The following is an 11,363-nucleotide window of genomic DNA, read 5'->3' on the forward strand; positions in this document are numbered from 1 at the left end:
CAGCTTCGCGGGGGGGGGGCGGGGATGGAGACGGCAGTCCGCGCCTGGTTGGCCAAGCTAGCGCCCGTTGTCTTCAGTCCCACAACGGGCCTTCTGACTAGTCCTAAATAAGAACAAACCATGACAGACGAATGATAACTACTCCCAAATGCAAATTCTGTATAATTTCCACATAAGTAGTGCAAAACATGCCAAGTTATTCAGTGCGTAGCATAAAAAAACACAACCTCTGTCTGGGTATCCATTTGAAAAGATTCACTCAATAGCGTTAAGTCCTTATTACAAAAACTGATGAAAGGGAAGGGGTCTCCTGAGGAGTAAGGGATGCATTCGGCATACACAAACCGTCGCAGCTTCGAATCCTTTTGAGAAAGCGTCCTGCGTTCAAATCGAGGCAGCTTCCGATCCTGTTGGTCACCGCCCCTGCCGCACGGACGCCTGCTTGAAGCTATGTTTTGACAGACTTTTTCACGGCAGGAAAAAGTACACCACGTTCCTTTCAAGTTGATAGCTGCAGAATGAACATAACATTTCTGATGCTGCTTCCTTCCCTGTTGTTACTCAGTCCTTGGGGGGGGGGGTGTTAAAATAAGACAGTACTCATATATAAGGTTGCACTGATTTCCACCAGTTCCCCTGCCCACCGGGTGCTGATACTCTGTACCAGTGAGTACTGGCAGCCTTCAAGCAGTGGCTGGACAAACACTTTTGCCAGGGGTGCTCTAGGCTGATCCTGCACTGAGCAGGGGGTTGGACTGGATGGCCTCTGTGGCCCCTTCCAACTCCAGGTAAATGCAAAGGTTCCCTTGCTCGAAAGCCTGTCGAATCCGCCTCTAGGGTTGCGGTGCTCATCTCCGTTTCAAAGCCGAAGAGCCAGCGCTGGCCAAAGACATTTCCGTGGTCATGTGGCCGACATGACTAAACACCAAGGCGCACGGAATGCTGTTACCTTCCCACTGAAGTGGTACCTATTTATCTACTTGCAGTTTCTTGCTTTCAAACTGCTAGGTTGGCAGGAGCTGGAACTAGAGACGGGAGCTCACTCTGTCACGCGGCACACTCGGGTCTCGAACTGCTGAACTACCGACCTTCCACAGCCTGCAGTTCAGCGTCTTAACCACTTGAGCCACCGCAGCTCCTACTCCAACTCCATGAGTCTGTGATTATTTTCTTCCCACCATGCGATACTTCCCCTGCTTGAGTTCTGTTTATTTATATGCTGCTTGACCGCACCATTTCTTCCCTCTTCCGTTTTAGCCTCGTAAGGTTAGGCGGAGAGAGTGCGACGGGCCCTAGGTCTCCTAGCGAGCTTCCACGGCACGAGTGGGGATTCGAACCCAGGCCTCCCAGGCCTTCGTTTCACACTCTGACGAATGTACCACGTTGATTAAAAGTACCAGAGCAGGCCAGCGCAGGAGACGAGGTTTAAGGTTAATGAGGGAAGTGCATGGCGAAGTATAATATAGTATTAATCGTGTGCCATCAAGTCACAACTGACACACGGTGACCCCAGGACCATGTGGCTTTCAAGGCAAGAGACATTCAGAGGTGGTTTGCTATTGCCTGCCTCTGCATAGCGACCCTGAACTTCCTTGGTGGTCCTTTCTCCCTTTCTCGTCTTCCTTCGAAGAAAGGTTCAAGCGCTTGGGGCTCTTTAGCTTGGAGAAACAACGGCTGAGGAGTGACATGATCGAGGTTTATAAGATTAGGCACGGGATAGAGCAGGTAGAGAAAGAGGTACTTTTCTCCCTTTCTTACAATACAAGAACTCGTGGGCACTCCATGAAATTGCTGAGCGGTCGGGTTAGAACGGATAAAAGGAAGTCCTTCTTCACCCAAAGAGTCATTAACACATGGAATTCACTGCCACGGGAGGTCGCGGCGGCTACAAGGGTGGACGACTTCAAGGGGGAATTAGGTAAACATACGGAGCGGAGGTCCATCAGTGGCTCTTAGCCACAAGGTCTAGATAGGAACTCTTGCTCTGGGGCAAGTGATGCTCTGTATTCTTGGTGCTTGGGGCGGGGGCGACAGTGGGAGGGCTTCTAGTGTCCTGGCCCCACTGGTGGACCTCCTGAGGGCACCTGGTATTTTTGGCCACTGTGTGACAGAGTGTTGGACTGGATGGGCCATTGGCCTGATCCAACATTGGCTTCTCTTATGTTCTTATGTTCTTCGGTTCGACCCTGCTTAGCTCTCAAGAAATGATGAGATCAGGCTAGCCTGGGCCATCCAGGCGAGGGCAAGAGATGTTCAGGGGTGGTTTGCCCTTCCTTGCCTCTGCGTAGCAACCCCAGCTTTCCTTGGTGGTCTCCCATCCAAGTATTAACCGGGGCCACCCTGCTGAGCTTCCGAGATCTGACGAGATCAGGCTGACCTGGGCCGTCTTGGTCAAGGCAAGAGACGGACAGAGGTGGTCTGCCGCTCTCTGCTTCTGCGTAGCAACCCTGGACTTCCTTGGTGGTTTCCCATCCAAGGACTAACCGACAACCCTGCTTAGCTTCCAAGCTCCGACCAGAGGCTGCGACACATACTGGAGGCGAAGGGAGTAACAACCGGTGACGGTCGCATTCTCACCTCTGCTGCTAGGTCCTGAGGAGGTTGTGATTTCATAGGGGAGAAGTAGGGGGGAGTCTTTGTAAGGGGAGTTTCCAGCCCCTTTCTGCACCCACCCTCCTACTGGGTCTTTTGAGATCCGTCCCCCTCTTTGGCCACGATTATGTAGCTTCTCGGCATGTCAGACAGATGTCTTGACCTCCCCTTTGAACTGAGAATGGATTCCTGGGTTGATCCCGTTAACCGTCTCCTGTTTGGTGTAGTGGTTAGGTGTGTGAACTCTAATCTGGGAGAACCGGGTTTGATTCCCCACTCCTCCACTCGCAGCTGCTGGATGACCTTGGGTCAGCCACATCTCAGCACTGTTCTCTCAAGAGCAGTTCTCTCAGAGCTCTCTCAGCCCTCAGCTGAGTGCCCCACCTCCCTCACAGGGCATCTGTTGTGGGGAGGAAAAGGGAAAGGAGTTTGTAAGCCGCTCTGAGACTCCCTTGGGTAGTGAAGGGCGGGGTATAAATCCAATCCCTTCTTCTTCTTCTTTTACCTCACAGGGCGTCTGTTGTGGGGAGGGGAAGGGAAAGGAGTTTGTAAGCCGCTCTGAGACTCCCTTGGGTAGTGAAGGGCGGGGTATAAATCCAATCCCTTCTTCTTCTTCTTTTACCTCACAGGGCGTCTGTTGTGGGGAGGGGAAGGGAAAGGAGTTTGTAAGCCGCTCTGAGACTCCCTTGGGTAGTGAAGGGCGGGGTATAAATCCAATCCCTTCTTCTTCTTCTTTTACCTCACAGGGCGTCTGTTGTGGGGAGGGGAAGGGAAAGGAGTTTGTAAGCCGCTCTGAGACTCCGAGTGAAGGGTGGGTTATAAATCCAGTCTCCTCTTCTTCTTCCTGCAGATACTTCCGCTTCCTCCTGACCCTGCTGAGCGCCGCGCTGGTCACTCTGATCTTCCTGGGGTTCATCTGGGCGGCGGAGAACAAGGCCCCCGTGCGGCGCTTCCGGCGCAACTATCCCGGCACCTGCCTCCTCACAGTCCTGGGCTCTGCATACTTCCTGGTGTCTCTCTTTGATGGTTCGGCTGTCTTCCTGGTCTTCCTTGCTCTGCCCATCGCCTGTGAGTCCTAAACTGGGAGCAGGGAGGGGGCTGTACCAGCCAGGGGGAGGAGAACTGGGGATGGAGCAGGCCTGTAGTTACAGCGGGGCATCTCAGGGCATGGCCCCCTGACTTAAAGGGGTGCCCTCCCCGGACTTCCCCTGCAGCCCAGGTGCTCCCTTGGGGGGTGCGTGCAAGGGGTGCCCCCTATTTAAAGCCCCCCTGAATTTAAAAGAATCCTGGCTACGGGCCTGGAGTGGAGCCTGGTGGGGGCGGAGTTTAGAGAGAACATAAGAACATAAGAGATGCCAATGTTGGATCAGGCCAGTTGCCCATCCAGTCCAACACTCTGAGTCACACAGTGGCCAGAAATACCAGGTGCCATCAGGAGGTCCACCAGTGGGGCCAGGACACTAGAAGCCCTCCCACTGTTCACCCCCCCAAGCACCAAGAAGACAGAGCATCACTTGCCCCAGACCGAGAGGAGAGTCACCTCCGCAGGGTATACGGCTGTAGAGTCCATCCTCCAAAGGAACCTTTTTCTTCCAGGGGAACAGGTCTCTTGCCAGTTGGGATCTTCTGCCGTACAGAGCGCGCATGTTGCAATAATGTCGCCTTGAAGTGACGTCATAGCATTGCCGGCGTCAGGGGGTGAGTTTTGGGCAAAACTCTGTGGGTTTTTCGCCCTCAGGACCATAGAGTTTGCCCAACAGCTAGAGCTTCACCCCTCCACACATTGGCAACACAATGATGTCACTTCCGGGTGACCGCGCAATGTCCCTCTTGGGGGTGGGGCTTCTCCCGCCGGCCAGTAGACCGGAGGCAGATTGGAGCCCAAAAACCAGGGGGTCCCTTGGCCGGACCCAACCCTAGTTGGGCATTATCCCAGTTTGTTGTAGTGGTTAAGTGCACGGACTCTAATCTGGGAGAACCGGGTTTGATTCCCCACTCCTCCACTTGCACCTGGCTGGATGACCCTTAGGCAAGCCATAGTTCTGATAAGAGCTGTTCTTGAAAAAGAGCAGTTTCTGTCAAGAGCTCTCTCAGCCCCACCTCCCTCACAGGGTGTCTGTTGTGGGGAGGGGAAGGGAAAGGAGATTGTAAGCCGCTCTGAGACTCCTTTGGGTAGTGAAGGGCAGGGTATAAATCCAATCTCTTCTTCTTCTTTTACTACCTCACAGGGTGTCTGTTGTGGGGAGGGGAAGGGAAAGGAGCTTGTAAGCCGCTCTGAGACTCCTCTGGGTAGTGAAGGGCAGGGTATCAATCCAATCTCTTCTTCTCCTTTTACCTCACAGGGTGTCTGTTGTGGGGAGGGGAAGAGAAAGGAGTTTGTGAGCCGCTCTGAGACTCCTTCGGGTAGTTAAAGGCAGTGTATAAATCCAACCTCTTCTTCTTCGTCTTTATCCTTGCACCACCTTGTAAGGTAGGCTAAGCTGAAAAGAGTGACTTTGATGGACCAAGGGTAGCAGGAGTATCCATTCTTCCGCCCCCCACCCGCCCGTACTCTCCAGTGGGAGAAGTCTGTAACAGGAGGACATAAGACGGTTTCCCGTTTCTGCCGTTATTGCTAAACTTCTGCCTTGTTTCCCCGCCCCCACCCCTTTCCCGCAGTGGTCCTCCTCCACGCCTCCCTACGTCTCCGCAATCTCAAGAACAAGATCGAGAACAAGATCGAGAGCATCGGCTTGAAGCGGACACCCATGGGGCTGCTTCTGGAAGCTCTCGGGCAGGAACAGGAAGCCGGATCCTAAGCGCCGTCGATCCGTTTCCTCCCTTCCTCTGGAAACGTCACCTTCCCCGCCATTGACTGTCGACATCTTCCCACCCTGTTGCTGTCTGTTCACTTGACCCATTCTAGCGGCTTGGCTATGAGCTTGTGTCAAAGATGCCCTATCCCCTGGGAATTCTTGCGAATCACCAGTGGAACTCCCCGACTCGAAGCGCAGAGGGGTGAGACTTAATGGAGAGCAGAAGGGGCGGGCGGCGTTCGTATCCGACCGTGAGCATCGACTCTTGGGATGGTTCCCCGTCTGATCTTGGGGGTCGTCTTGCTGGAAGCAAGCGAATAAGGATATCTGTAGCAGTGAATAGGAATGTTGAAGGAGCAGATAAGAATACTGAAAAGGCAGTATTTTTTTAAATTGGCTGTAAAAAGTTAGCCTGTGGGACTCTCGACACTTGATTTTTTAAAATCACGTATGAAGACTTAATCCTAGAGCAAAGAGTTGTCAGTTAGCGAGCTGAAAAGGCAGTCTGGTCCATGGCGTTCCAATGAATAATTATTCCTAGCATTTAGGTAGTCTTTTCCAGTGTTCGGAAGTGCTCCACATGCGTTAGCATCTTGTAACACTCACAACGGCCCTGTAAAGGAGGGCAGTGGTGGTATTTGTGTGTGTGGGGGGAGAAGGATTTAGGCTTGCCTAAACCCATCTAGGAATTCTGTGGCAGGGACAAAGTCTGGTTCGTAGTTTAGTCTCAGCCCCCGCACTGTACCCGTTCTTCTGTAAAGGCTCTGGCCTCTGGGTTTTATAGAGAGGATGTCCTTTCAGCAAGATTTCCTGTTGGAGCAAAGATAGGTAGGCTCCGGGGGGGGGGGGGAAAAAAGATGACCAAGCTCAGTGTTCACACGAAAGCCAGCCGTCCAATCACCCGTAGGTTTCACTTCCTTTATGCTTCAGCGCGGAGGTGAAACTCCAAAGTGCGGAAGCAACGTGCCACCGACATCATCCCTGCTGCAAGCGATTCCCGTGTTGTGTACCGTTTGCGGGGAGGAGGGGAACGGAAGAGCCCCGCCCATTTCCAGAGGCAGAGTCCGGAACACCCCCTCCGTCCCTCTGCATGCCTGTCCCACCCGGTCCGTGTTCAGATCCCGTCCGTAAAACGTCAGAGAACGGGACCAACGGGCAGAGTAGCCCTGGACGGCCTCAAAGAGTCCAATCTGGGCTGGGGGCCTGGGGGGTTAGGAAGTGAATGAAGACACTTCCTCAGGGGTCCAGAAACATTGCCAAAAAAAGATGGGGCCAGAGTGCCGCACCCATCCTTATCTGTCTGTACCGGCCTGGTATTGATTTGGTCATGGAAGGGGGTGGGATTCGTAATAGAACCCTGTGTCCTGTTTGTTTGTTTTTTGTTACAAAAAGTGTTACAGCTTGGCAAAAAAAACCCTGCTGTGGAAGATTCTTTTGTTTTAGGGGGAATGGGGTCTTCGCTGGACTTGTGTGGCCGAATGAATGAATGAATGATGAAGAAGGTTTGAGGAGGGAAGAAGCAAAATTGGACTCCTTGCCTTCGTGAAAGTTGCATGAATTGCTGCCCCTTTAAGGCTTACTTTCTGGGCAGGATGCTAACAGTGCCACGTGATGCGGCGTTATCGAAGCCCGTTAAAACCAAGCGTTGTGGCTCCATATGAAACCAGTGGCAGTAACTGCAGAAGATTGCGCTAGAAACTTCCTTCTGTCTCCCCAAGCTGTAACCAAGTCCAGCTCTGGAGGGCCAAAAACAGGGCAGAGAGGCCGAAGCCTTCCCTTCATAAGAACACCAGAAGAGCCCTGCTGGATCAGACCAGTGGTCCATCTAGGCCTGCATCTTGTCTCACACAGTGGCCAGCCAGTTCCTCTGGAGATGCCAACAACAGGGCACAGAGGCTGAGGCCTTCATAACAACATCAGAAGAGCCCTGTTGGATCAGACCAGTGAGGATCTATCTAGTCCAGCATCCTGTCATACAGAGTGGCCAGCCAGTTCTTCTGGAGGGCCAACAACAGGGCATAGAGGCCGAGGCCTTCATAAAAGTGTCCTGCTGGATCAGAACAGTCGTTCATCTAGTCCAGCATCCTGTCATACAGAGTGGCCAGCCAGTTCTTCTGGAGGGCCAACAACAGGGCATAGAGGCCGAGGCCTTCATAAAAGTGTCCTGCTGGATCAGAACAGTCGTTCATCTAGTCCAGCATCCTGTCATACAGAGTGGCCAGCCAGTTCTTCTGGAGGGCCAACAACAGGGCATAGAGGCCGAGGCCTTCATAAAAGTGTCCTGCTGGATCAGAACAGTCGTTCATCTAGTCCAGCATCCTGTCGCATACAGTGGCTGACCAGTTCCTCTGGAGGGCCATCGACAGGGCACTGCAGCCAATGCCTTCCCCTGATGTTGCTTCCCAGCACTGGTGTTCAAAGACTTCATTGCCTCTGAATGTGGAGATTCCCTTGAGTCACCATGGCTAGTAATTATGGATGAATAGCAAGGCAACTGCTACCGTACTTAGCATTTTTGTAGGATGTCACTGTTTTTGAAGTACATGCAAACCAAAAGAGTTCGGTGGGGAAACCCAGCCCAAAGAAACAACAAAGTTTGGCACCCAAAGGTTAGGTAAGAGAAAAGTATGAGAAATAAATCAAACAAAATAGTGCACTAAAACTCTCCTTTAAAAACATAGGCACCGTCTGCACTTGAAGTAGTGAATATTTGAACTTAGAAGTCCTGAATCTATATAACATGGTACAATTCAATATCTCTAGGTTAAGAGCCTTGAACCAATAAAACAGGACCAACGATTCAGTATCTCTTGGTCGATCACCTTGAACCACATAAAAACAGGACCAAACACATTTTGGCCTCCAAGGCCTTCCTCAGTGGTCAAATTATTGAATACGTGCACACTATAACACATAAACATGTATTAGTGCCAAGACAGTTTGATTATAAGGCATTGCAAATAATTTTGTGTGTGGCAAAAGAATTAGGTTGTATGAAAAGTTTCCTGGTACTTCTAAGCACACATCCAGGGAATGCAGATTCAATAACTCCTTCTGACCATGGCTATCCAAACTCTCGGAGTGTGCATATATGTATCAACCTTTAACTGACAGTCTGATTTTGAAGCACACACATGTTTTTGAAGCACACACATCATCATGAGAGCCACTTTGGTGTGGTGGTTAAGAGCATGGACTCTAATCTGGGAAAACCAGGTTTGATTCCCTACTCCTCCACATGCAACTGCTGGCATGACCTTGAGTCAGTCAGAGTTCTCTCAGAGCTGTTCTCTCAGGAGCAGTCCTTGAGAGAGCTCTCTCAGCCCCACCTACCTCACAGGGTGTCTGTTGTGGGGAGAGGAAGGGAAGGAGATTGTAAGCCGCTCTGAGACTCCTTTGGATACTAATAGGGTTGCCAAGTCCTACCTTAAGCCGCAGCGGGGGACTCCCGGCTTGCTCTGGGAGCGCGCGCGCACGCCGTCAGCACGTCACCCGGAAGTGATGTGGGCGCGCCTCTGGGGTGGGGGTTTCCTCGCCCCCCGGGGGGACTTGGCAAGCCTAGATACTGAAGGGTGGGGTATAAATTCAGCCTTACACTAGCCCTGTAATGTAGGCTGCATTATTTAGTAAAGTGGTTCCATTTTGTGGCTGACATACTGGAAACCCAAATTGGGAGTAGGAAAGGCCTACTCTTGCAGGAAAAGTGTGTTTTGGGTGGTTTTTTTAAACGAGACCTCATATGAAGCTCATGAGCACATATGAAGCTACCTTAATACTGACTCAGACCATCGGTCCGTCGAGAAGAACAAGAGTTGGTTTTTATACCCCGCTTTTCTCTACCCTGAGGTGTCTCAAAGTGGCTTTCGATTGTCTCCCCCCCACAACTGTCCCCTTGTGAGGTAGGTGAGGCTGAGAAGAATTCTGATTGAACTGTGACTGACCAAAGGTTACCCAGCAGGCTTCCTGTGGAGGAGTGGGGAATCGAACCTGCTTCTCCACCTGTGACTGACAAAAGGTTCCCCAGCAGGCTTCCTGTGGAGGAGTGGGGAATCGAACCTGCTTCTCCCGATTAGAGTCCGCCGTGCTCCACCACGACACCGTGCTGTCTCTCCATCAAGTTCAGTACTTTCTGCTCAGACTGGCAGCAGCTCTCCAGGTAGTTAGGAGATCTTTCCACATCACCTTCGGCCTGGCCCGTTTAACTGGCAATGCCGGGTGTCGGAACTGGGACTTTCTGTATGCCAAGCCAATGCTCTGCCACCGAGCCACGGCCCTCCTCTCCAGTGGCTCCATCCACGGGAGGCTCAAGCAGCTAACACTGCTTCCAGTTTCGTCCAGCCAAACCAAAGATACAGGGGCGTTTCCAGTCCTATCTGTTAAATCAGCACCAGAGGCTATTGCTGGGGGAGGGGAGGGTGAATTAGTCTGCCCTCCAATGTTCCCTCTAAGCCGTGGAGCCTTGTGAGCAAAAATTCTACTTCATGAGCTGCCGGCATTAAAGTTGTGAGTGAGCGATTTGACTGCTGCATAAATGAGTTGGTTCTGGAGCCATCCTTCCTGAGCTGAGACAAAAATATGTGAGCCAGAGGCCAAAAAACTGAACTAGCTCACACTAACTCAGCTTAGAGGGAACACTACCTGTGGCACTCGTGTCATGGGTTCCAGAAGGTTCTGGACTGCCCCCCCCCCATTCTGTTTAACATCCCCGAGAAGTCTGGGGTGGGGGGGATAGGACATTTAGGGTACTGTAGCACTTGCATAAAGGCGATTGACAGGCCGTTACCTGAGGCAGTGGAAGCCCTGAACCAGGATGAGGCCCAGTAAATGGAAGCTCTATTCCAACCGGACTGTCGGTTGGCAATATGACTAACGGAGGTCCACGGAGTCCGCCTGTTCTCAACAGGGCTATCCTCCTAAGGCAGCAAGCTTTATATGGGTCAAATTGGGGGTGCCGTTAGGCCTACAGAGAGAGGTTCAGTTCTCTTCTGTGGCACGGAGCACAGCCTTTATTCAGAACAGATCTGGCGACAGCTATCCACGCGCTGACCACATCAAGATTAGACTACTGCAATGCATTTTACTTGGAGCTGCCCTTGAGGACTGTTCAAAGGCTGAAATTAGTGCACAGTATAGCAGGGAGATTGCTGACTGGTGTGGGATATCGGGCATTCTTTGGGCCATTTTAAAAGAGGATCACAGCTGCCTGTTCACTTCCGGGCACAAGTGTTGCTTATTTTCGTTTTGTCTGTGCAAGTGCTGGTTATTACCTCTTGAATGTTTAAGATGATGTTTTGCTCGTTCCCATATACACCCGCCTGACAACCACAGTTTTCAAGTTAGGCCATTTTCTGGGTGACCGTCAGCAGAAAGGCAGGTGGACATCAACACTTCGCCTCTGAAACTATCTTCCCACAGAAACCATTGCTTATCAACGCTCCCCCTAAGCTGTGGAGTCTTGTGAGCAAAAATTCTACTTTGTGAGCTACTGGCATTAAAGCTGCGAGCAAGAGATTTGGCTGCTGCATCAGTTAGTTTGCTCCGGAGCCGTCCTCCCTGAGCTAAGACAAAAATGTGTGAGCTGGAGGCTAAAAAACTGAGCTGGCTCACACAGCTTAGAGGGAACACTGGTAGCTACCTAGTCTGGATAGTCTCCAGGGCTGGGTAAAAATCTCTTATTTTTTCAAGGCGTTTAGATTTCTTCTTGCCTGGTTTCATCTTGACAATACTTTTAATTGTTTTAGCTGATGTTATTTTTAATAACGACTGTGCTAGGTTTGGTGCTTGATGCTTCTAGATGTATTGCTTTTAGGTAAAGGTTAAGGTTCCCTTGCTCGAAAGCCAGTTGAATCCGACTCTAGGGTTGCGGTGCTCATCTCCGTTTCAAAGCCGAAGAGCCAGCGCTGTCCGAAGACATTTCCGTGGTCATGTGGCCGGCATGACTAAACACCAAGGCGCACGGAACACTGTTACCTTCCC

General features: G+C 51.5%; 1 protein-coding gene across 1 annotated transcript in view; it reads left to right on the forward strand.

The window, feature by feature from the left end:
• The window catches only part of PRAF2 (PRA1 domain family member 2), an 8,902-nt gene extending 2,104 nt beyond the window's left edge, over positions 1-6,798 (forward strand). The window contains exons 2-3 of the mRNA XM_015416599.1: positions 3,443-3,660; positions 5,251-6,798. Of these exons, the coding sequence (XP_015272085.1) occupies positions 3,443-3,660; positions 5,251-5,390 (358 nt within the window). The 3' untranslated portion in view covers positions 5,391-6,798. The remainder of the gene's footprint in view (positions 1-3,442; positions 3,661-5,250) is intronic.
• Positions 6,799-11,363: the final 4,565 nt, after the last annotated feature.

Source organism: Gekko japonicus, unplaced genomic scaffold, assembly GCF_001447785.1.
Source record: "Gekko japonicus isolate JY-2015 unplaced genomic scaffold, Gekko_japonicus_V1.1 scaffold2807, whole genome shotgun sequence".
NCBI classification, from domain to species: Eukaryota; Metazoa; Chordata; class Lepidosauria; order Squamata; family Gekkonidae; genus Gekko; species Gekko japonicus.